General features: G+C 39.7%; 1 protein-coding gene across 4 annotated transcripts; it reads right to left on the reverse strand.

The window, feature by feature from the left end:
• Positions 1 to 352: 352 nt before the first annotated feature.
• On the reverse strand, positions 353 to 6,476 carry LOC148036589 (uncharacterized). Of its 4 annotated transcripts, none has more exons than XM_087678580.1 (6): positions 5,706 to 6,476; positions 4,870 to 5,117; positions 4,312 to 4,432; positions 3,812 to 4,233; positions 1,762 to 1,855; positions 353 to 1,600 (listed from the first exon to the last, which is right to left on the reverse strand). In XM_087678580.1, the coding sequence occupies exons 2-6, from the start codon at positions 5,061 to 5,063 to the stop codon at positions 542 to 544; spliced, it is 1,890 nt and encodes a 629-aa protein (XP_087534706.1). In that variant the 5' UTR covers positions 5,064 to 5,117; positions 5,706 to 6,476; the 3' UTR covers positions 353 to 541. The 4 variants fall into 4 exon arrangements, with proteins under 4 accessions (XP_087534706.1, XP_087534707.1, XP_087534705.1 ...); XM_087678581.1 differs by having other exon boundaries at positions 3,812 to 3,943; positions 4,043 to 4,233; positions 4,870 to 6,476; XM_087678579.1 differs by having other exon boundaries at positions 6,144 to 6,475.
• Positions 6,477 to 25,497: the final 19,021 nt, after the last annotated feature.

A 25,497-nucleotide genomic window follows, 5' to 3' on the forward strand; every position in this document is an offset into this window, starting at 1 on the left:
TAACTTCTTCCTTGTCTACTTCAGGGTGTTTGTAAAGTTTACCCCTAACATTGTATCTAGAGTCAGTTTCACGTACAACAGGATGCTGTGAGCTCATTCACGGGATGCTGTGAGCTCATTCACCATTATTTCATCAGGTTAAGTCGGCTCTGGATTATTGCTAATGCTTTGGTTTTATTTTTCTCGAATCTTTGATGAGATCCTTCTTCTTAAAGACATAATCAGACACAGAAGCACAATTTAGGATGCCGGCGGTTGTTTCACGTCCAAGAAGGTCATTGTTGCATGGCCTGTGTGGGATTGAAATGCGTGCTGTCATGCAGAATCGTGCCTTCCTCGTTTACATACTGTATAGCTATAACAAACCAATCCAGTTGTATTTGTACATCCAAGGGGAAAGCAAAGTCTTTAGCATGGTTCCACATTTTTACATCAGTATTTGTTGCTCGATTCCTGACATCTGTGACCGATCAATGTCTCCGAGATGGCCTGACATCTCTCAACATAAGGGACCTGGGTGTATTTATGCCCTGTTACAGCATCAACTAATGCTGATCATCTCATCAGCAGCCTCAACTTGCTGCTTGGCAACCTTCAGTGCCTTGAGAATGTCTTTCACCTCGTCAAGCCCACCGTCCAATGACCTACGACCACCTCCTATCGGACTGCTGATGCCGTCTTTGCCTGCAGTAGCAGGCCGGTGGTATGATGGGTGCTTAGGTTCTGCTCTCTTTGCCAAAGGTGCTGCACTACTTGATGGACTTCTGTTTCTTTCAGCTACAGGCATGTACATTGGTCCCTGGTATTTAGCTTCTCCAGCTTCATAAGCTTGGCCCAGAGATTGGCTAGGATTGGTGGCAATGCCAATGCCATTGTGTATGCTTTCACCATTGCTTCTAGAGCATGCATAATGCAATGTGTGGCTATCATAGTCGTTGTCAATGCATTGTATGCTAGATGGCAGAAACTTGTCACTTGAAGCCCTTTTAAGGTGACGGTGATTTGTACAGTAGCTGGAGTGGCCAAGTTTGACTAGAAGGGTTCCTTGGTCTTGACCTTGACACTTTTTGCTATGCAGATGTCCTTTAAAGTCTCTGTATAATTCATGTGCTTGGTCCTGTCCAATAGCTTTGCCATCCACTGCGTGTATGCTATCATGTTCACTTTTGCTTCTTGCCTCCCTTTGGCGCCAAAATTGCTGTGGGATTACTTGATTTTTCAAGCAGTTGCAGGGATTGTCCATGCTGATTTCTTCTTTCCAAAGATTTGTGATGCTGCTCATGCTCCCTGGGTCACCAGTAAAGTTATTGGATTTCCAATGTGGAAGCAAGCATGTGTTTAGTCCACCCACAGTATTCTTTCCGGTGGACCAATCTTGCATGATCTGCTTTCCTTTCACATCTCTCTGTTGTTTAAGATTTGGGTGAGGTTCTGACATTTCACTCTCTTCTAGATCCAGCTTACAGCCTTTTCTATTGACTAGCAGCTCTGGTGACTGCTCAGCCTTTGAAATTAACCTTGAAGTTTCACTTTGATATTCTTGTCTGGAGGGTTCTTCCATGTATTCCATACTAATGAGGTGGTGTTTTCTGGGATTGTGCTGCAAATCAGAGTCATGGAAGTTAGTGAACAACTCATGTTGTCAATGATTTTGTTGATTCTGATCCACTATACCTCTTGACATGATGGACAAGTGCATGCACTGTGCCATAGTTAAAGACTTCAGGGTACCAATTGAAATAACCTTAAACCTATTTTTACCTGCTCTGACTTTGTATTGCTTGCCTCTCGATAGTCAACTGGCAATGCTAGCCAATCTGGGTTTTTCCTGATAGGAGAAAGTATCTGTTTGAACCTGCATGAACTTCCAAATCAGTTTCCAGATGATATAGTGAAGTGCAAAATGGGTATACAAATATGAGAACTCTTTGATGGCTATAAGCAAAATGGTTTTTGAAACTGTGTGAAAGTCACACTTTTTGCATGTACGATTTCATATATGTTGTACAGATGGGACTTGGAAGTTTCATATCTTTAACAATTCTTTAAGAGTTTGTATAGCACCAGTTAACATATTTCTCAAGGAGATTCAGTGGGCCCACAAGGACCTTAGATTTGTCCTGTCTAAATATTTTGAACCACATTGTTGAGCCGTAAGGTCATCCATTTTGGCAATAAAGATTTGTTCTTGATTGTCACTTTATTAAGACATTTGTAATTAACGCAAAAGTGTGATGTGCTGTCCTTTTGAGCTTGCAAGATGGACATGAAGCTCACTCCTCAACCATAGAGCCAAACAAGCTCACCCTTGAGCTTGGGGCTGGTAGCATAATGAGCCATGCTTTTGTTAGAAGGGTTGGTGTCCCATACCACCATGTTGTACCGTCTTGCTATGTAGATGAGATTACATGCAGGATTAAAGTGATGAGATGTGGCACAAATGAGCCCGTGAGTCTCTTTTATACTACTCCTTAATCACCCTAGCCTAAGGGCGTGTTCATGTCTAGTTACTAAGTGACCCAATTCTATGGCGAGCACTCATCTTGGATGTCCAAGAATATGACACGAGGAGCCATGGTAGTTGAGTAGGAGGCTTGGCATAATGAGACATCCAATTGTCCTAGAAGGATGGTTTTGCAAAGTAGGTTCTACCATCAATGGGTGAGGAAAGGAGGAGAAGGGTAAGAAGAAAGAGGGGAAGGCTAAGAAGGAGAAGGATTCATCATTGAGTGGAAAGTGCCCTCATTGTAGGAGGGGCAACCACAAGGAACCAGTGGTGGTGGGTGAAGCAACATTCTCTTGCCTAGTTCGGTCCTTGATTTGGTTCCTTCTTACTTGAGCAAAGGTATCTACCATAGTTGCATTCTTAGCTCTTTGTAGGGGCATTTCAGGTTTTATTTTACTTGTAAGGCACCCAAACATGGGATAATTTAAAAGGGATTACATCAATAGGTATTGATTTTGATTGAACAGGTAAGTAGATCCACTACAGGTTTTTGTTTTACTTTGGGATCAGGTAATATTTCATGGATCGGCAAGAAGCAACCTACCATTGCAATTTCTTTTGTGGAGGTGTGTGCATGGCTGCTTGTCTAGCACCTCAAGAGGCTGTATAGTTGAAAAGACTACGTGCAGAGCTTAGCTTTACTGCAAATGATAACCCATGGTTACAATGTTGAACAAACATCTTCACAAAGGCTCTTCCACTATATTTCATTCCATATGACTTGCAGTCATTCGGCATTTATGCATGCTGCAAGGATCTAAGAGGGGTGTCAGCAATATGGTTATCTCTTGCTTGTGACCCCTACATTGAGTTGGTGGGGTACTTTGGGTGTGCTGTCTATATAGGCCAGAGTCTTGGGCACTGCAGACATTTGTCTGTGAAGTTCCTTTTGATTCTAGCCACCAATTTAAAGTCACCAAGTCATTTTGTATACTCTAGGGCAGCCTGTCATCCTGGTGGCTACAGTTTTCTTACACTTTAGGCAGCTATCCTTCCAATCTTCACAGTCTGAGCCCCCACTGTCAGTGTCACATTGCGCCTTGTGCAGGGATTGCCATTGTATTTGGGCATCTTTGTTACTTAACAATCTTATTCATGTATTCCAACGCCTTATGAAACTGTGATCTAATGCACTTCATTTGACTGGCAATGGAACAGTGTTGATTTGTTTATATATGTGATGAATAATTAACTTGCCTGTTCAAGTAACCATCTATATTTAATGCATACCTACATATACACACACACGTATATAATTCTATTTGTATTCATGTTTACATTTGGGCAGAATTTCTAAAGAGAAACCTGATTTCTTGTTGAGGAGATATTTCTATCCTTTGCTCTTTGCAGTAATCTGCATCAGATGAAAAGCGACTGGATTGTCTTGTACGGGGAGACTCCAGAGGAGAAAATGGCTTAGAACTCAGCCCATCATATCTGTATGGTTCACATGAATTGCTAAGACTTTGACAAGGATATCCGTGCTGCAAAATGGACTTCTTATGTTGGCATCCATTACAAGAGCTAAAGCAAGACCTGCATCCATGAGGACTCTCCTGCTGTTCTCCACTATTAATGTCATGATAGTTAATTTTGCTGTTGTATGGTACCGACCCATGATGTCTACTTGTTAAAGTTTCATACATTGGAAAGCTGTACACGTGTCCAAGCTCTGCCTTTTTCCGTAGCTCAACTTCAACGCTTAGTCTTTGTTCAAGCTCCAGTACCTAAGGATGTTAACTAAAATAGTTATTCTCAGTCCCCTGTTCCTTACTAAAGTTCCACATATCTGTGATGTAACTAACCTTTTGAGCTAGCTGCTGTGCTTTCTGCTTTTCAGCCCTGTAGTCAGCACGCTGTGATTGCAATCTCATCCGAAGGAAGTTGATAGTCATGACTGATGGATCTTCTGTTGCAGTTGCATTTCTGCGAAATCATCAGACAAGCAGAAATGAGTGGAAACTGACTATAGCATAGCATGTATGAGCTTCGGGATATCAGAGCTGATGATTGGGTAGAGACACTTCAAGATATCAGAGCATGAGCTTTAACTTTCAAGATATGGGGATAAATTGAAAACTGAATTTGAGATTTTCTGCATGCAATGTGTTTTCCCCATGAACAGTTATATTCAGATTCATCACATCCATGGGACATGCCAATCATTAGGGTCTCATTCACAACTAACTTCTGCATAGTTTCAAAAACAGGAACTTTATAGTCACTCTTGGCAGATAGGAAGTTTTGTTCTAAGATAGAGGTGGTATGGCAACACATACACCTGATCACATGCTACTGATTTTGGAACATCAACAGTTGGATATTATCTTAGCTATACTTCTTTGAATTTCATTTGCTATTACCTTTCAATGGCTGAGGAACTGAAGCTGCGTTGAAATGTCTTCAAATAACCTCTGGTTTTCTTCTCAAGTGCACTAACAGTAGTTTCTTTGGAGGTGAATTCTTCGACTGCAGCAGTTGGTATCACATCTTGCACTCTTTGTGGGTGAACTGCGTGTTGCACCATCTCTTCACTGCTAGTGTTGAATGCCATCATGATGAGTTCTCTCTCGAAGCAATCTTCAGCAACTTTGTTTTTGTGGGTTTTTTTCTGGGGGTTTGGGGAGAAAGCAAAAGCAGTAAAAACAAGTCAATGCTTTGAGGAGCAATTTAATACAATTGTATAGCACGTGGAACTCTCTTGCATTCCATTTTATCACAGAGTAGATTGAGTTCTGAGAGCGCCATGCGAAACATTAATGGGTAGACTAGACTATCTTTCCTGCACCTTTGAATTGCATTTGACTGTCGTTTATACTTCCCCACTGCCATTGATGTAGCACCAAGGGCATGGTACGATAGCTTGTTACACGTGTTTTTCTTAAGCAGGGAGCAAGTCAAAGCATGAAATTCCATTGTATAACACTTAGGAACTCCTTGTAAAGGGAGCAATTTGAAAGACTGTTGGGTAGACTTGATCATCTTTCCCTCTTCTTGTATGACATTTAGTGTTTTCTAGAACTGCACAGTGCTGTTGATTTAGTACCAAGGGTATGGTATCATAGCTTGTTACACCTATTTTGCACAGGAATGTGATATGTCCTTTCTGATACTACAGCACGTAATTTAGACCTCTTTTGCAGTTCAAGCTTGTTCTGGTATTGGTTTACATAGCGAAGAGGACAACAATCAGACCCACCTACACAGACTTGTTCTGAGGGAGTTCAACTTCTACAGCTTGTCTGCTGCTATTTGTTCGGTTGTGGGTTGATCGTTTGTCCTAGCAATGTCTTTTGTCACTTAACCCATTGAACCAACCAGACTGCACTCAACACATGCAGAGCTTACTCGGGAGTCAACCGATGGAGAAACCCTCTCCGGGTACTCTACACACCATCTAGCTACATAGCATATACTTCAAAGCATCAATCGAATCTTTATTTTGTTGATCTGATAAAACCATGGAAATCTGATTACAAGGTTAATGAAAATTATGGTGTCTCAAAAGTTAAAAAAACTTTTGGGGCGGGCTGAATAGAATCATTCAAGCATGATGAAAAGGTTTACAAAAATCATCACAATAGTTGGGGTCAGTTTTCAAAAAATGTGGATTGTGTAGTGAGTGATAAGAACTTACACTGGCAATTGGATGGGCTTCAACCGTTACACTCTCTAGTAGTCAGCAGATGTTATATGCTGCCGCTCTCTTACTACAGCTATGCTGCCGAGTCACATAGAGGGTCTAGTTTGTGATGAGCCCAGGGGGAAACATGCACAAGGCGCCTTTAAATAGCTTGCCTGAGAAAGCAAGAAAGTGAAACTGTACAGTGTTCTTCTTCCTTTTCTGCAAGGGTCTCTGCCCCAGCCCATTTTATAAAGCTAATATTAATAGAATAGCAGCAGGCTTATAAAGAAGTCTCAATGAAATGAAAGGTGCCCAAATTGAGAGCATGGAAGTTTGCCCTACTGAAATGCACTAAGTATGAAGCTTCTAAAGGGATGGCTTTGCTAAGCTCATTAGAAAACTAGCCCTCATTAAATATAAGTCCTAGGAAAAGAAAAAAAGGAGAAGGGGCGTGTGACCTCTCAAGATTTAAGGCCTAGTACATAGTCTGGAAGCTAGAGAAACCACTTGCCAAAAAAAAAAAAAGAATAAGGATGTGGCTTTCACATGAGCTAGATGAATTGATTTCTTTAAAGCATAGCAATTGGCCAAGTGGTTACTCTTAACATGCAAACAACTTTTCGCGATAGTGAGCTCTTGCCAAGTGAGCTGCATGTTCTTGTGCCAGACAAGTCTTTGGACTAGTGTTTAGCCAACCTAAGTATTTCCATCCCCATAGAGAGTTCAAGGGCTCAAGCCCCATGGGTGACACCTTGTGAAGCTACTTTTCTTAAGCATTTAGTAGTCATAGTGCCTAGGAGTTACTTGGGCCCTCATTGTGGTCACCTTCACTATGGTAGTGACTATATATAAAATTATCACTCAAGTGGATTGTTGCTAGTAATGGGATTAGCTCTTGGTGGTAAAATTCAAATAGTTGTCCATTGGAGGATTGAGCTAGTTCGTATGGCAATCAGGGATTACGTACCTTTTAGATTGAGCACCCAATTGGTCCCTTGTTGTGTACAATGAGCATTGGAGAGTGTAGTGAATCTTGCATGTGGCAACTTCAAGGTGGTAGATGCCCAAGTAGTAAATGCTTGGGTGAATTGGTTTTTGAGCAAATATGACAAAATTTGTGCATGAAGTGCATTCATATATGCACATGTAATATGACAATGAGAGAGAGAGAGAGAGAGAGAGAGAGAGAGAGAGAGAGAGAGAGAGAGAGTGTGTGTGTGTGTGTTATTGCCTTTTAAGTTGTTTCAAATATGCGTAAGACAAATGCCATACCTCAAGATATTTATCATAATTCATTTTGGGTATCATTGGTACAAAATGCAATCAAATTTTAAATTACATGTCATGACTCTAAAGTAGCCATATGCTTAAGCTTTTGGGACTTTTTTGTGAGGGCCTTGTTGCCTTGATAAATTGTTCGTTGACCCATTTTCGTACCCATTGCTTGCATATGGGCAATTGACATGATTGTGATTTGAGTGTTTCGTGTAGTTCATTCATGATCCACATTTTGATTGTCTTGAAGCACTTTGATTATTTTAGTTTTATATCTACAAACTCCAAAGTTGCTTGATTCTCTCTCTCTCTCTCTCTCTCTCTCTCTCACCCAATATGTGTAAGAGGCGATTAACAACTAGCTAGAATATTGGGAAAAAAGGGAACAACAAATTTGGTTCAACTACTAAATACGACAATGTTGATGATGATTGTGGAATTGGTATAACAAGATATAGAGTCAATGTCAGTCCATGACGACTGCACTATGCAACATATATAGGTTACATGTCAAACTTGGGTTGCTTGTGATGGCTTGCCAGTACCATTTGGATCCTTTAGTGGTACCTTGAGTAGGGATGTGGATTAACAAGGTATAGCATTGTGCTTTGCATCTCTTTATAGCCTTGTTTAAGAGGACTCCCCATGGTGTTCCATAGGTGTGTATAATGTGTGCTACTCTATAATATATGTTAACAAAGCTCTAGAGAGAATAGTCTAAGGTATCATTGGTTTGGAAAATCTATTAGCTTGGATAACGGTCCAAATCTCTTTCTGAATATGCAGTGCCCTCTAATCTCATAATACATTAGGCACCTACATATGTAGTGCTTCTTGGCCTTTGGCTTAAGTTGATAGTGCTAGCAATTCTTGTCCTTAAGGACAAGGAAGTTTGCTCCATATTGACTAGTCTCTAGGCACAAGTAGTGTGAAAAAGAGTCAAGTTGGCCATGGCACATTATACTCCATGAGAGATGTGTCCATGTATCTTGGGAAAATCCCAAAGCCATTAGGTGACAAAGAAGATACTCTTGATAGAAAGCCATATTTGTCCCTAGTGGCTAAGAAGGTGTGACTCATATCCTTCCCATGATGGAATGATGTCCATCATGTGAATCTATTAAGATCCTCTTGATTGAGCTTAAAGAAAGGGGAGTCCAAGCTGTATTGTAGGGGTAGGAGGTGATCCATGTGTGGCCTTGTAACTATAGCTATATGCTCATCTTAGCACAACACTTCATGTCACCTTACAAAGCTACTTGTGGGATGACTCTAGAGCAAGTCTATAGTATCTCTCTTGAGATACTCCAAACTTTGTGTAAAAAAGTCAATGTGCAAAAGAGACCCTTAGCTATGGTAGGTTGCAACCCCATCTTTGCTTGCTATCTCATGTGGCATGAATGGCTTACTCATCATGTGCAAGACCATTATTACAAGAAGGCCTCTCTATTTATTGCCACTCATAATAAACCTTTTGTATGTCTTGTAACATGATTGCTATGTTATAGGTCTCTTGTACGCTCAACCTCTAATAAGAGCTCCACAAGTGCTAGGTTTAGCAATGTATTCAAAGATCCAGATCTTCATTTGAAGCTCTTGTAAGTGTAGAGGATTCTCCATAGCTTCTAATGTAGTGTAGGCTTGTGTCAACATGTCCTTTGTTGTTGTCTCAATGATTCTCGGCCCTCCAAAGGTGACTTATAGGTATATATATGTTTGGGCCTTGTATATAGATATATCTTTGGACTCACTCCACTATCTCCTGGGAATGAATTGAGACATCAATCATCTGATCCATTGGGTGGAGGTTTTAAAACCTTGGTCTTCCATAGATCATTGCGACTCACTTGGATTAGGAAAATGCACATTGGATAAGATTGGAGCTTGGGTTTGTAATGAGCAGATGAGTCATTACACCAAAGATTAAAGGGGGAGAAAGAAAGAAAGAAAGAAAGAAATATTAGCCTTTACTAAGACCAAAATCACCCTACCTAGCAAGGTAATTGAGAATGTAGATGCAATTTGTGAGGGAGGGCCTAGTCTTGAATACCTTGAAAGCCATGCAACTTTCTTGTATGATAGCCTCACTCATGATTTTTTATCTCAAACAACAGCCATGCAACTTTCTTGTATGATAGCCTCACTCATGAATTTTATCTCAAACAATAGAAATCAATGTCATATTGATGTATTAATCCTCCTGTTGTGCAATAGTCCAATAGAGGCACCAGGTTATGATGCTTGATCTTCCCAATGGTTTCCATCTCTACCATAAACTCCTTATTGCCCTAAACTCCTAGAGGTTGTTGCAGGAAAGGGATAGCATAGAAAACCATGTACAATGATGATCGTCATGGAGTATCAAAGTGTGACATATTGAGATATCATTTGTGATGTATGTGAGAGAGAGAGAGAGAGAGAGAGAGAGAGAGAGAGAGAGAGAGAGAGAGAGAGAGAGAGAGAGAGAGAGAGAGAGAGAGAGAGAGAGAGAGAGAGAGAGAGGGAGAGAGGGAGAGAGAGAGAGATGCCTTAAAGGTGCATATGACAAAACACATAACTCAAGATTCATATATAGTCCACTTCAAGGTGCCATTGGCATGAATAAACACAAACACAAACTACTAAGACTTTAAAAGTTACTATATAAAATAATGAAACTAAAGCAACCTAATGCTTAGATGTTTTCAACTCTTCTATGAGGGCTTTGCCATGTTGATAGATTGCCCATTTGCCTCTTTTTTCTAACTACCTTCACCTTTGCAATCACACATGGTCGTGCTTTGAGTTGCGTTGGTGTGAGCTCATTAGTGATCTATAGTTTGGATCCCTTAAAACATTTTGATTACTTTAGTGCTTCAACTTTGTCTTGCAGGTCTCCAAACTCCAAAGCTACTTGGTTATTTCCTTGTTTGGTAATATCCCATGGTGTCACCTAGTTGAACCCTTGATTTTCTAGTACTATTGGTCTTAGGTTGGTTTGTAACTTGTATGACTCCAAACATTCTTGGCAATCTTCATCAATGTTCATGAAAAAAATTTTTGATAGTAGATACAAAAACCTTTTGAGTCAAGAATTCAAGGGATTTTAAAACCAAATAACATGTATTTGCCACTTTTATAACTAAAAATGTTGTAAAAGCTAAGGTTTTTGATATTATTATTTAAATTTTAAAGGTTTTTTTTTGAAAATTTTACAATTCCTTTTACATTAAACCTCGGTTTTTTGTGAACACTAGAACCTCTAGTTCCTCTTATGTTTCTTCATGCCACTTGTGTTAAGAAGTCATCCTAATCATGCATGAGATTTAAACTTCTTTTGTGATGTAGCTTCATTAACTATTGAAAAAATAGTGACTGTCATACCATCTTTATCTTCTTCCTTGTTTTTATTTTCTTATGTACCTCCTCTTGCATTCTTGTTGCATGCCATTGACATCATCTTCAATCTTCTGATTAGTTATAGTCACCTCCATTGCCAACTTCTCCTCTAGTTGAGCCAAGTGCATATGCACCTTGGAAAGTGAATTCCTGATGGCCACATTTTTTGCTTCCAAGCTGTAAGCTTTTTGACATAAATATTCCTCCCATGGGCTTGTCTCTTGTGTTCCCTTGGTGGATGGTGGTTCTAGGATGGTTGGGAAAGTCTTTGGGTACATCTTGCTCTTAGGGCGAGGATTCAGGTTTGATCCTCTCCCATAGGTGTTGCCCTTGAACCATGAGTGGTGGTGAGGAAAGAATTGAAACTCTCTAAAGACACTTATGCATATGAAGAAGCTCTTATTTGAGAGTTAGAGAAAGAGTTCCAAGATTGTGGTAAGACAAAGAAGAATAGATGACTATGTTATCTGATCAGATGGGTTGGAGATAGATCACGGTGTTTAAATGAACCTATTGAGAGAGAGAGAGAGAGAGAGAGAGAGAGAGAGAGAGAGAGAGAGAGAGAGAGAGAGAGAGAGAGAGAGAATGATTAATATTTTTTGATAAGTACACATTATAAAAAGAAGATTCATTATGAACTAAGTACAACTTCACAAGGGAGATTTTCCATGATATAGATTTTTATTCTTTTCTTAACTTTTGTCCATGATAGGTAATATCAATGTCTAAAGCCTCTAAGTAGGAAAACTAACTACAACTTGGCACGTGATGAAGTATAAAGGGAAATGTGGCACAATTGGACTTATTGTGTAAACCATAGAAATGAGCATGTTACCATTTGTCCTACTTTGTGCAAAGTATGACTGCCTTTATGGTTGAACTTAGATGTGGCAAGTGGAAATTGAGCCTTATATGAGTCCATCATAAAACATTTACATGCAAAAACATCCAAATAGCTAAATAGCCAATTTTTTGTGTTAAAAGACTTGCGAGTAATATTTATCAAGCTTAGAAAAGTGAAATTATCACAAAATTTTTAGAACTAAAGGTTTGATAGTATAGTTGTGAGGTTGGGATCCAAACACATAATTCTCTTCATGGTTTTTAAGTAAGATGTTGGATATTTTCATGGGTTATTGCTATTATGTTTGAAACCTTTACAATGGCAAGTGCTTAACACCTAACAATTGAAAGAAGATTAAAAGAAGTTTAGGATGAATCAAATAATTTTAAAGTGGTGAATTAATGGGCCAACCACTTAACTTTCAAGTGGATCCCATCATGTCTTATTACTTCAAGAGTAATTTTCCTCTTCTTTTGGAATCCTTCTCAAAAACCATAAATTATTAAGTCTAAATATTCTTCCTAAGGGTATCCAAGTGACACGATCACTTATCTTGTTAACAAATATCCATTAGTTTTTCCTGTTCCTTCATTATGTGGCATGTGCATGCTCACAACATATGCAATCAAAGTACTAAATGCAGCCCTCCCTTTTTTCAATCAATGGTTAGCATTATAAAATTTCATCATTTTTTAAATGTGTTGGCTACTAAAAAATAAAATGCACTCTCTTTTCAGACACCATGTCTAATTGATTAGGCATGATCTCATCTTTTGAACTCATAATGAATATTCTTTTAGTGGGCATTAACTTATGCCAGTGCATCATATTGTCTTTTTTATTCTCAATGTCATGAAATTTGGCTTCATAGGGATGTCTTTGACATTGACATCATTCAATTAGTTCCTTTGATGCCAAAGTCCTTCAAAAGCATCTCACAACTAGTCATAGCTCTATTTGCTAGAATATATGTAAGTATTTAAATTGCTACCCTCTATCCCTTGCTACTAGTGTGTTAGGGATGTTGATCGTCAAAGTGGATAAATGAAGCCTTATGAATTTTATGCATGCACCATGACCAACTTGAGTTGTCTTTGTTTCAAATTGTGACGTGTGACTCATGCACTACACATGTGGGTGAAAAATGTTAAATTGACCACTTCCAAGTGTGGCATAATGGTGAAAAGTGTTAAAATTGAGCATTTCCAAGTGTGGTATAGTGGTAAATGAGGCTCATCTCCTAGCTTGTATTGTCCATCCTAGATTTGTGTGACTAATGAGGCCCATCTAGTTTTCAAAAAGATAGTTCATTTGGTAACTCTAATAGATTTCTTCATTGATAATTTTGACAGTGGATGTGAAGAGACCCTCATTGTTCTCTTTTGCATCATTAGTAAGTTTAAGAAACTTATGAACATGTTCCATAATACCTAAATTGAGTAGTTGCCAACATCCAAGGTGCAATGTGAATAAGTGTTATTCTAGGATTTTGAGCTTTAGACTTTGTTGGCTTATTTCAAAAGATTATCACTTCGCTTGTGCATGCTATGTAAGACAAAGAAGAGCCTAAACGTTGTACTTACTAATTTCACACTTAAAGAAGTTCATGCTCATCCAATTGTGTAAAGAAAACTAAAAGATAACTTAAAAGTGAAAAAATGTGCTCATCTTTTCTTTTCCTTTTGGTTCATTGATGCTTCACCATTCTTTATTTCTCACTAAAGGCATGTACAAAGCTAAAGCTTGTTAAGTGCCAAAAGTTCTTCAATGATATACCAAAGGTTTTTTGTGCATTATTAGAATGAATTTGAAAAAGTTAATACACATTCTATGTACTAAACCATCACACTAATGGAGTTGTATGCACTAGTATAGTGAGCCTAGTTACATCGTAATGATTTATCTTGGACACACTATTCACATTTGGCTTATATATATGCAGGGTTTCACCCAGAAAAACTTATTCATTCAAGTATTTCTCTTCTATGTGTGATACCATAAGACAACTTTCATATTGACATTTGTGCATAATACCGCATGAGCACGTGCTAGTGCACAAATATAAGGTGAATATAAAGTCATGATGTAACTTGAAATGCCTATGTTGACTTGTATGGATGACTATGAAATATGGGGAATAATCTTGTGTTATTATCTTTTAAAAAGATGAATTCTATACTACCTTTTTAGTTAGGCTACCTAGCACTGTCCCCAATTCCAATGTTTTTATTCTCATCATGTCAATTTTAAGCTTTTGCTACTTTTAACTCCACACATCCTGAAAAGAATAACCTCATTCCTATCCACTGTCACAAAGTTGTTAGATACTTGTGTTAAGACTCATTGTCAACATCATCTACTCCACAAGTTTCGAGACTAAGATGGCTCCATGCATTATATCTTTATTGCAAGCGAACTTGTTTAAGGGACCATGAAATAACTGTACATGTCTCACTACAAAAGAAAAATAGTGTGTTAAACATTTTCATGATTGTGATGGCTATTCCAAAAACAAACAAATCAATAACCTATGTTGACTAGGACCCAAGAATGCACAACCTTTCCCTTTTCTCTTTGCTAGGAAGTTCCTTAAAGTGTTCTTTGTCAACAACTTAATAGTTAATTTAAACCTATCAATGAGGGCTATAACAACACACATATTTAACCTTCTATCAAAACATGCATTGCTTATGTGAGTGGCAAGTGGCAATACATCTATGCATAAGATATTAGTCCAAGCCAAATTATCATAACATTTTCCTAAATTTTTAAATGTTTGGAAGTATTTCCTTTTTGTTTATGTATTGTGTTTACAAATACATTTGAGAAAAGCTAGCTTTCGATTAATTAAATGGTACTACCATGTTCCTTTTTGTACCTCCCACTATCTTTTATATTGGAACTTTAATATTTGTAACTTTCTTAGCCAATGAGCCATAGCCTAGTTGGTAGAGGTGTGTGCATGAGTTTTAGTCGATCGAAGGATCAATTTTTCCCAACTACTTGCCAACAGCTCAACGGTAAAAATCCAGCAAAAAATAAAATAGCCAATTGACATACATTTTAAAAAACACTTTCTTTAAGATTTTTGATTGAGCATTTTTCTCAATGCATAGAACTTTGATTTTTTTCCATCACATGAATTGATTGAATTGCTTATAAGTTATAGCTCTTTACCACAACTTATGTTTCCGATTATGTAACTTGTCGATGTTTTGTATGAATGAATATAGTAATGTTCACATCTCCTCATATTTTTTGCCATCTAATTGCATGTACTCAAATGTACCTTACAATGCTATGAATCTTTGTTGAAGGCAATATTGTACCAACAAATTGTCTACATGGATATATAACAAGGTATGAATTGGAACTTGAACATCCTATTTTCTTTCTATGCTTAAATGAAGACTCATTTAATTGTCTTCCCTTCTCCTCCAAACACACACATGCATATATTTATGCATTCATATTTGTATGCCACGAGGAAGGCTAGATCGAGATAATTATTAAAAGTTTGGACAAACTTATTGAGGGACATCACCAAGTCTCTAGATTGGAATAATCAAGTACCTTTTTCTTCCCACTAAATCAAATGAAGTATCATATCACCTTGGATAAGGACAACATGTTAGATCAACATTCTCTTTCTCAATGGTTGTGTAAAAGGCAAATCAAGCATGATCATTAGTATCTAGGATGTTACCTTGCCATGTCATTTGTTCTCCATATCCATCCTTGGTCCTCAGTGTACCTAAGCCACCCTGTTTTGCTATCCTTACAAGACTGGTTGTCAATTTGGTCAAACCACCTTCCAACTATGAAGGTGCTTGTAGTTATGAGTTGGTCAATTGTGATGGTAGGTGGTACCCTTATAGGGTTTCTTGGACTAATGAAATCAAATGCAATGAGAAAATTGGTCTTGACTTGTGTTGTTTGAAACTCAACATCTTGGTCAAACTCCTCCTCTATTTAGTCATTAACACATTAAAAGGAACATCATGTGAATATGCTAGGTTGAAGATCTTAATCAATTTGGTCACTAGATCTGGATCAAGTCAGTCGCCCAGGTGAGTGGAGCACTCCAATGGATGAATTCTTCAAGGATTTGATGCTTTCTTTGATGGTAGGAGCTCTCGTGATTGTTCTCAAGCTTGATCTTCAAAAATAGAAAGCTTCAAGTGGAGCTCTTATGGCTACCCATAAGAAATCCATGCATGCTAAGCACCATGTCTTCAATCCGGGTGAGTGAAGTCAAGAATGGTTGAAGGAGCTCGTGAGGGCTTAGATTTCAGAGGTGGGGGAGCTTGAATGAGCTTTAATGCCTAAGAAAGATCCAGATGAAGAATCCATGGCTGCCCAAACTGCCCAGATGTTGTCCACCTTCTAGGGTTTGTTCTACAGGTAGGAGTATTAGAAGGGGGAAGAGGGGGTGCTGAATGAGTATCCAAAGTGGGCCAGAGCTTGGATGAGTTGTAGGAGGGTCATTGATGGAACTGGAGGAGTAGGAGTAGCTAGTGTAAATTGTGTTGCAATTTGTGGGGGATGTCTTAGAGGTCACACATGGCAACAAACAACTAGTTACTTAATCTTTAGCTCAAGGTGCAAGGAATGAAGTCCTAGTACTGGTTGATGTCTTCGAGGAGGATGAAGCAAGATCTTGAGGTTTCTTGGGGGACTGGCAGCCATGACAGCTTGCAAGAGAAGTGAGAGAGAGAGGCTAGAACAAAATGTGACTAGGATTTTTGCCCTCTTCTGACTCTTGAGCCTCCAACTTTGATCTTGGGATCCCTAAAAGTTGCATGAAAAGAAGTGACAACCTAGTAAGTTAACCATTTTACCTCTAGATATGTCAAAATCTCCAGCCATAGCTCTTGCTTGCTCCAAGAAAAGCTATAACTGACTATAGTCGTGTTTCTTGTTATACATGTACTTATGACTTGAGTAACTAGGGTTTCTGATTTGAAAAGGGAACTAGATAGAGAAAGAGGAAAGGACCAAAGCTTGATGCTCTGATACCACTTGTAATGAATGAATCTCAGAGGAGAGAGGAGAATGAGAAAAAGAGAGAGAAAGAGAGAAAGAGGAAGAAGAAGAAAGACTAAAAGAGGAGAGAGAAAGACAGGAAAGAAGGGAGAAAGAAGGAGGAAGCCATGTTAGAGTAACACAATCACCTACACCATATCATTGTCTAAGGAGGAGCACTCCTAGGGACACACTAAGCACCACAACTGAGGGACAATTCATGTCCTAAAAAAAAAACAAACATTCTTACTTATGCAGTGATGGGCATAGCATATGGATATTTCAATGTACATGGGATTATGCTCAAAATGCTCAAGATGTTGTTTATGATGATGCTCAAGCCCCTCAATCCATGAGCCATTCATACAATGCATGTCAAAAATGGGGCTCCAATACCTTAATAAATGATGAACTTAGCTCGGCACAAGATTATCATGGTGATATGCATGAGGAACTACCCAATATGGACCCCTACAACATGCTTAATCATACTCTATGTCAGCATGACCTTCGTCACATGGAGAGGCATAATGACATGGTTGCTAGCCATAACCAAATGTTGTCTAAAATGGATGTGAAAATTGAGAAAATGGCCCTCTCAAATTCTTGGACTCAATAAACCCTAGAGTAGCTCACCACTCTTGTAGCCCAGTTAGCCACCACTTGGTACAAGAAAAGGCAAACGAGTCCAAGCGCGAGTCTCGATGGCCTCCACCACTAAAGCCACTACATGGTCCATAGTGCATTCTTGGATCCAAGGGTGTCCCCCCTTCCACCTATGAGGTTGGTGAACCCTCTCATGTTAATGATGAGCCTCTCTTGAGATCCCCCATCATCCATGCAGCTAACCCTCCAATGAGACCCTCACCCACCATTGGTAGAAGCTCCCCCACTATTCCTAGGAGCCCCAATGCCACTTATATGGCTTAGCCCAATCATGGACAATATGGTATTAATGGCCAACATGGCAATAATGGTGGGCAGCATGGCTATAATGGGTAGCATGGGATAAATGCACAATATGGTATGAATGGATAGCATGGTATGTATAGACATCATGGTATGTATGGACAACAAGGCCTTCATGGGTAGCATAGCCCAAATGATCTCTATGACAAGTTCCTTCTCACTAAGTACAAAATATCTACCCCCACATGGATGATCAAAAAATTATGTTTGCATCTCTCCAATTGGAAGGGCTTGCCCACACATGGTGGCACTATATTAATTGAGGAAATCATTGGTTTATTGATTGGGAAGACTTTAAAATGCACATGGTTCAAGTATTTGTATCCCCCATGGAAAAAGAGTGGTTGGGATGATGGTGATACACTCTTGACCAATGCAATGTCACTATACAAGAGTACACAAATCAATTTTTATGAACTTGACCATGTATGTGGAGATCATTAGTGCTGATGCGAAATTGCACAAGTACATCTATGGGTTGTGATTGGCTAGAACATTTGGGTAAAATTGGCATCAGCACTTGACCCATTGATGCGAACTTGACTAATGCAATCCCATTGATGTTATCCTAGGTTGTGATTGGCTAGAACATTTGGGTAAAATTGGGACTTCTCTCAACTCTACATGGAGTTCATGATAATGCTAATTTTTGGCTAATTATAGCAAAGCAACTCAAAAGGGAGTTTAAAAAATGCTCGTAGATATTTATCTTGCACTTGAATAAGGAAAATTCAGATCAGCCCTCCAAAGTATCTCAGGATTCAGCCTTGAAGGCTTTACTTGAGGAGTATAGTGATTTATTTTAGATGCCTACAACCCTCCTCCCTAAGAGACAAGTGGACCACCCACTTGATTTAGAGCCCCATTCCAAGCTAATGAATAAGCCATCTTATAGACTCTCCAAGTGTGAAGGTGAAGAAGTTGCAAAGCAAGTCAATGGGTTTTATTGAATTGAGTTTCTCCCCTTATGCATCTCCAATCCTAGTAGTCAAGAAGAAAGATGGCTCCTTCCACATGTGCATTGACTACAAGAACTTGAACAAAATCATAGTTAAGAATTGATACCCCATCCTATGGATTGATGACTTCTTGGATGAGTTAAATGGGGCACAATTCTTCACTAAGATTGATATGTGCTCTCGCTACTATCAAATACACATGAGGGAGGGTGATGAGATCTCAAAACAACTTTCACGACTAATTGTGGGCTTTATCATTTTCTAGTTATGCCTTTTGGTTTGACTAATACCCTTGCCACACTTTAGAGCCTCATGAATAAAATCCTCCACCCCTTTTTGTTCAAGTTTTTGATCATTTTCTTCAATGATATTTTCATTTATAGAAAGTCATAAGAGAAGCACTTGGCACATGTCAAAAGGGTATTTGATATCTTCAGAGAGCATCAGCTCTTTGTTAAGGAAAGTAAGTGTATCTTCATACATACATCAATGAAGTATGTGGGGCATATTGTTAGCATGAATGGCATAGAGGCTAACCCTAAAAAGGTGTAGTGTGTAAAGGACTAGCCCACACCATCCACCACTACTTCATTATGTGGTTTCCTTAGTCTCTCTTCATTTTATAGACACTTCATTAAGTAGTATGCCACCATTGCAACACCTTTGGCTGATCAATTAAAGAAGGAATCATATTGTTGATCACAACTTTACACGGTTGTGAAGGAAATGCTTACTTCAGCCCCCATCCTCGTATGCCCTGACTTCTCAAATAAGTTTACCATTTAGTTGATGCCAGTGGTGGCTAAGATATTGGTGTTATATTGATGCAAGCATATTGTTGATTGCTTTTGAGAGTAGGAAGCTTAATGATAAGGATATGCAGATGAATGTTTATGACCAAGAGATATTGGTCATCCTCTACACTATTAAGAAATGGCACCTTTATCTATATCGCAGTCATTTTAGAGTGAAGAGTGACTATTGAGTCCTCCAGTACTTCATGACTCCGTCTACCTTGACTTCTAAGCAAAGGAGATGGGTGGCAACCTTGCAAAACTATGATTTTGACATCTCTCACACTCAAGACAAAGATAACATCATGGCTAATTCACTCTCATGGATGTGGGCATACAGAGTATCTTCCATTTTAGAGTTACATAGTGATTGGATTGAAGAACTTCAGGAAGCTTATTTGTTGGATGAGGACTTCAGCCACATATTTCAAAAATTATAGCATGAGGTAATGGTTGAAAACTCCCAACTTACGTCTATGGATAGCAAGCATGCTTCATCCACTGCCTATCACCTATAGACATGGCCATATCAAAAGGGTAAATAAATGGCTTGAGAACGTACCTATAGCACTTTTGTCATGATGTACAACACAATTGGGATATGTGGCTCCACTTGGTTGAATTTTCATATAATAACTCCACCCACTCTAGCATTGGGGTTTCTCTTTTTGAGGCATTATATGGGTATAAGGTTCCTCTCCCTAAGGTCTTATTCAATGGTAAGATCAACCCCCAGAGAAGTCGAGTTGTTGGGGTGCATGCAGGCCCTACCTTAGAAATGCAAAGTGAATTTTCAAAAGGTACAAACCCATATGAAGCTTTATGTTGATGAGAAAAGAAGGCATTGAAACTTCCAAGAGAGAGAGCTCGTCCTCTTGAAAGTGCCTAAGTCTCATTAATGCACTCTCAAAGAAGGCAACGGTAATAAGCTAGCCCACCAATTCTATGGTCTCTACCAAATCCTCAAGAGAGTTGGTGAATTGGCTTACTGAGTAGAGCTTTTGCCCTACCACCAAGATTTACAATGTGCTACATGTCAGCTGACTGAACCTTTCATTGGCACCTCAATGGACTATGTAGAAGAGCTAACCCTCCATAGACAAAGAAGGTATCATTCAGTATCTCCCTAAGACAATCATTAGGCAGCGAGATAGACACTTGAGATCTTGATCCATCAAGGAATAACTCATCAAATGGCAAGGCCTACTCTTGGAAGAAGCCTCATGATGCCCAGCCACTATTGTGAATGAATTTCCTCACCTCCAAGGAGGCCTAACGGGCTATGAAGTAGCTAGTTATGTCCCCTTTTGACCACACACTACCCGCAAACTACACACTATTTAAAACAGTTTTTTACCTACCTAAATTACAGTCATGTGGTTCCTACATGGGCTTAAAGTATGTGTCATAAGCTCCATCATGTAGCATGCCCTATTTGGAATAGCCCATCAAAAGCTATGGTAGATTTACCCTAGCAAGCATGGAGTGGACAACATGTTTTTTATAGACAGCACCCACCCTTCTCATTATAATGTGGAATAGAGTAGTACTTTGCACCCCACTTCTTAGCCCCTCTATCAAGTCCCTCTAGTTGTCTTTTGTTTTATAGGGAAAAAACTCTCAAGGTAGGGATGGAATATTGTCAAGATTGTGGGAGAGAAGGAAGGAGTCTCACTTGTAGCTTTCTTGCTTGCACAATGGGGGAATACACACAAGGGTGGACGCTGAAAACAATTTTCCTCTTCTTAGTTATGTAAGCCAAAAGAACTCAAGTACAAAGAAATAGAAGAACCCTAGATATGGGTCTCAAACCAAACTCAACTAACTAAGGTGGCATACTAACTGAGCCACGAACTAGAGTAGATAAGGATAGCTATCATGTAGCTATTATTCAGGGGCGGTGTACCAACCGCATCTGCAACTGACAAGTCGGTGACATAAATACACAACGGTCACCCTGGCGTATCACGAGTGGAGCTCGATATCTCAACAAATATAACAAGTGGGATACACAAGAACTAGGAGTTAGATACTCAGTCACACTAACGAGGTTATATAAAGTGTAAGAAACCTAATTTAGGGCATCTAGATATAATCAAGAACTGACTCTTCACCTTCCTCTCAAGCTTCCATGGCTTTCTCCTTCTTTCTCCCTTCTTTCCGATCTTTCTCTCTTCTCTTTTAGTCTTTCATCATCTTCATCTTCTTCTTTCTCTTTCTCTCTCTTTTGCTTATTCTCCTCTCTCCTCTTAGCTTCATTCATTACAATAACTTATTATGTTAGTTGCAAGCTCTCTCGATCTCCTAGTTGCTATAGCCAACTTCTCTATAGTAATGTATCCAATATTCTTTGGCACAATCATCTTATGATCTTGGAAGTGCGGTACCAAAGTTATAATTGAGAGCTTCTTATTTAGGCTCTCAATATCTTCCTCCTTTGCTAGTATAGTAGTTGTCTCTATGGCATTAAAATATATTTCCGATTGAATGAACAAGAAATGGCTTGTGATTGCCACATGTGCCTTCAATATATATCTTTCTAGCATAGGCTATGTGAGGCCTAAGTCATGCCTACAAACAAAAAATTTCCCTTTCTATTTTTGTACTTATTCCATGGTATTAATCATTTGAAGCAAGGGTCCTCTAATTGTCTCATTATGTAACCATTTGAATGCCTTCTCTAACTAATCATTTTATACCAGAGTAGACTAAGTTTTTGTACTAAACAATGTAGGCTTTGCTTGTTCTTGTGCTTTTAACACTTATGCAACTTGTCCAAGCTTTCATTTAGTCCTATTTCTCGAGTGACTTCAAGGATCTTCCTAGCTGCTTTCTTACTATTAGCTTGATGTTGTGGTTTCTCCTCACTCAATAAGCCGTTGGGCCTCTTGCCATTCTCTCATTCTCTTATGTTTGTCTTTATGAAGCTCTTGTCAAAGGCCTTCAAAAGTGAAAGTACTCCCTTGCACACAAGCTACCTTGTAAGGATGGCTTTTTATCTCTAAGTTTGTATCAATGAGGCTCTTAACTATTGATGCTATTGTAACTTCATTTATTGATTTCTTCTCTAACATATTCATTTTCTCCACTTGCTTATTTACAATTATTGCTTGGCCTTAAATGAGCTCAAGCATGTCAACATTGCTTTTTTAGAAACAAAAATTTTACAAACTTGATTCTAAAAATATTCACAATATAAAATTTTACACAAAAATCACCCCTTATTGCTAAATATAGCTATAATATAAAAAAGAGTGATAGTAAAGTGCAACTTCCTAACTTCCATATATATTCTACTTGTAAGAATTATCTAACATAGATGAGTACATAAGTGTGTGAGTATGTATGTGTACATATATTTTGTTTGTGTGTATGTATGCATGCATGTGCATGTGCATGTACATGTGTATCTTAACTAATTTGACAAGTTTAGATTGTAAATGGACTTTGATCTTGAAATTTTGGAGAAGATTTTTTAATAGGAGCTCCAAAAAGATCTATTAGATCTTGTCAATTCCTTATAAACTGGAAGACAAAGTCTCCTAATGTACTTTCTTCTTTCCTTTTCTTAAACTACTTGCTTGTTGTTCTTCGGCCTACAACCTTTCCTTAGATTCATGTTTCCTCCCTCATTTTCTCCTTTTAAGACATCTTGGTTGTCGTCTTATAATCCAAATAAGTCCGAGTCAAGCTGTGCGACTAAGGACAAAAGCAAGCGAAGGGTCATCTTAACCACAGGAGAAAAAAATTCATTAAAGTCAACTCGATGCTCATGTTTAAAACCCTTACCAACAAGTCTTGCCTTATAAGCTAGCTTGGGGTGTCCACGAGTACTCTTCTACACCCATTTTCATGGTAGAGCCTTCTTGCCATTAGGTAAGGAAACCAAATCCCAAGTCTCATTCTTATGCAATGAGTCTATCTCAGACTACATAGCCCTCTCCCAGGAGTGACTGTCACCCCTGCACATAGCCTCATTGAAAGGTGAGAAGGATCGAAGCTTGCACACGAGCTATGGCGGGAGAGCAAGAGCAAGAAAGAGAGAGACAAGAAATGGGAACTCCAACAGTCACAATGTGTGACCGGGCCTTCCTTTATTCAAACTGTCACTAAAAGAATAAAGAATAAAGTGACGTGATGGGCGCCCGCCACCTGCAGTGTGCAGTGGCGGGTACTGTCAGTGTAGTAATACACGGGGCGGCACGGCGGAGGAGCCTTTACCCCCAACAACCTCCCACTTAAAGGCGAATCTGCCCTAGTGAGAGAGAAAAGAAAAAGAAAAGACAGTACAAATGTACATAGGTGAGGAAAGGTGACATCTCATCCAACGCCCATCAACCTCCTGAGGAAGGCAAAGCGCTCAGTAGTGAGGCTCTTCGTGAGCAAATCTGCAGGATTCTCGTCAGTGGAGATCTTGACAAGGTCAACAGACCTGTCCTCCACGACACCACGTATGAAGTAATACCTCACCTCAATGTGTTTCGTCTTCGCATGGAAGACCGGATTCTTAGCCAACTGAATGGCACTCATAGAATCCGAATGCAGTGTAGGTGTAGCATCAATCCCAAGGTTAGCAACTAGACGGCCTAACCATATGGCCTCCTTGCAAGCCTCAGTGGCTGCAACATACTCGGCCTCAGTGGTAGACAAAGCCGTACACTTCTGAACCCTGGACATCCAAGAGATAGCCCCTCCAGCATAGGTGAATACATAGCCAGAAGTGGACTTCCTACTATCTGCATGTCCTGCATAATCGGAGTCAGTGTACCCCACGACCCCTGTATCCTGGCTGCCATAGCAAATACACATATCTGCTGTGCCCTTCAGGTACCTCATGATACCCTTCACGGCATCCCAATGTCTGCTGCCAGGTGTAGCCATATAGCGTGCCACAACACCAACTGCATGTGCAATATCTGGACGAGTGGCTATCATGGCATACATCAAACTGCCCACGGCTGATGCATAAGGGATCTTGGCCATCTCGGCCCTCTGCTCATCTGTCTGCGGACAATCGGCCTGTGATACCTTCACATAAGAAGGTAATGGACAGCCAATAGGCTTTACGTCCTGCATGCGGAAGCGCTCAAGGACTTTATGAATGTACTCCCGCTGTGAGAGATACAAAAGTCCCTGATGCCTATCGCGCTTAATGCGCATCCCAAGTATATGTGAGGCCTGTCCCAAATCCTTCATCTCAAATCTCTTCTTTAGCTGAGATTTAAGAGCATCTAGCTCATCATGAGCTTTCCCTACTATCAGCATATCATCAACATAGAGTACCAAGATAAGCAAACTGCCATCACGGGCTTTCTTCGTGTAAAGACACGGATCCATAGCACTCCTGCTGTAGCCCTGTGACTGCATAAAGGCATCAAACTTATGATACCATTCCCTAGGTGCCTGCTTCAAGCCATACAAGCTCTTCTTCAACTTGCACACTAGGTGCTCCCTGCCAGGTTCTGCAAAGGCCTTAGGCTGATCCATATAGATCTCATCATGCAAGTCCCCATGTAGAAAAGCCGTCTTGACATCCATCTGATATAGATCTAAGTCAAGCTGTGCAACCAAAGCCAAGACTAAGCGCAGGGTGGTCATCTTAACCACAGGAGAGAAGACCTCATCAAAGTCCACACCATGTTCCTGCTTAAAACCCTTTGCTACCAATCTAGCCTTGTATGCCGGCTTGGGGTGTCCAGGGGTACTTTTCAGCTTGTACACCCACTTGCATGGCAAAGCCTTCTTGCCCTTAGGCAAGGCAACCAAATCCCAAGTCTCATTCTTATGCAGGGAGTCTATCTCAGACTGCATAGCCCTCTCCCAGGAGTGACTGTCACCCCTGCGCATAGCCTCATCATAAGTGAAAGGCTCTCCTGCATCTGTAACCAAAACATAATGCATAGAGGGCTGAAATCTGTCAGGTGGACGTCTATCTCTAGCAGACCGTCTCACCACAGGCTCTGCTGCCTGTCTAACTACCCGTCCAACATCCTGGCCCTGTGGAGGAACTGCTGCAGGCTGTACTACTGGCTGTGCTGGAGCTTTAGGCTCCTCCTGAAAGATCACTCTGCGGATCTCAACCACCTTCTCAGGCTGCCTGTGCATCTTGTCTTCATGGAAGA

Source organism: Lygodium microphyllum, chromosome 5 (assembly GCF_053477565.2).
Source record: "Lygodium microphyllum isolate KBCC chromosome 5, Lygodium_microphyllum_v1.1.10, whole genome shotgun sequence".
Taxonomy (NCBI): domain Eukaryota; kingdom Viridiplantae; phylum Streptophyta; class Polypodiopsida; order Schizaeales; family Lygodiaceae; genus Lygodium; species Lygodium microphyllum.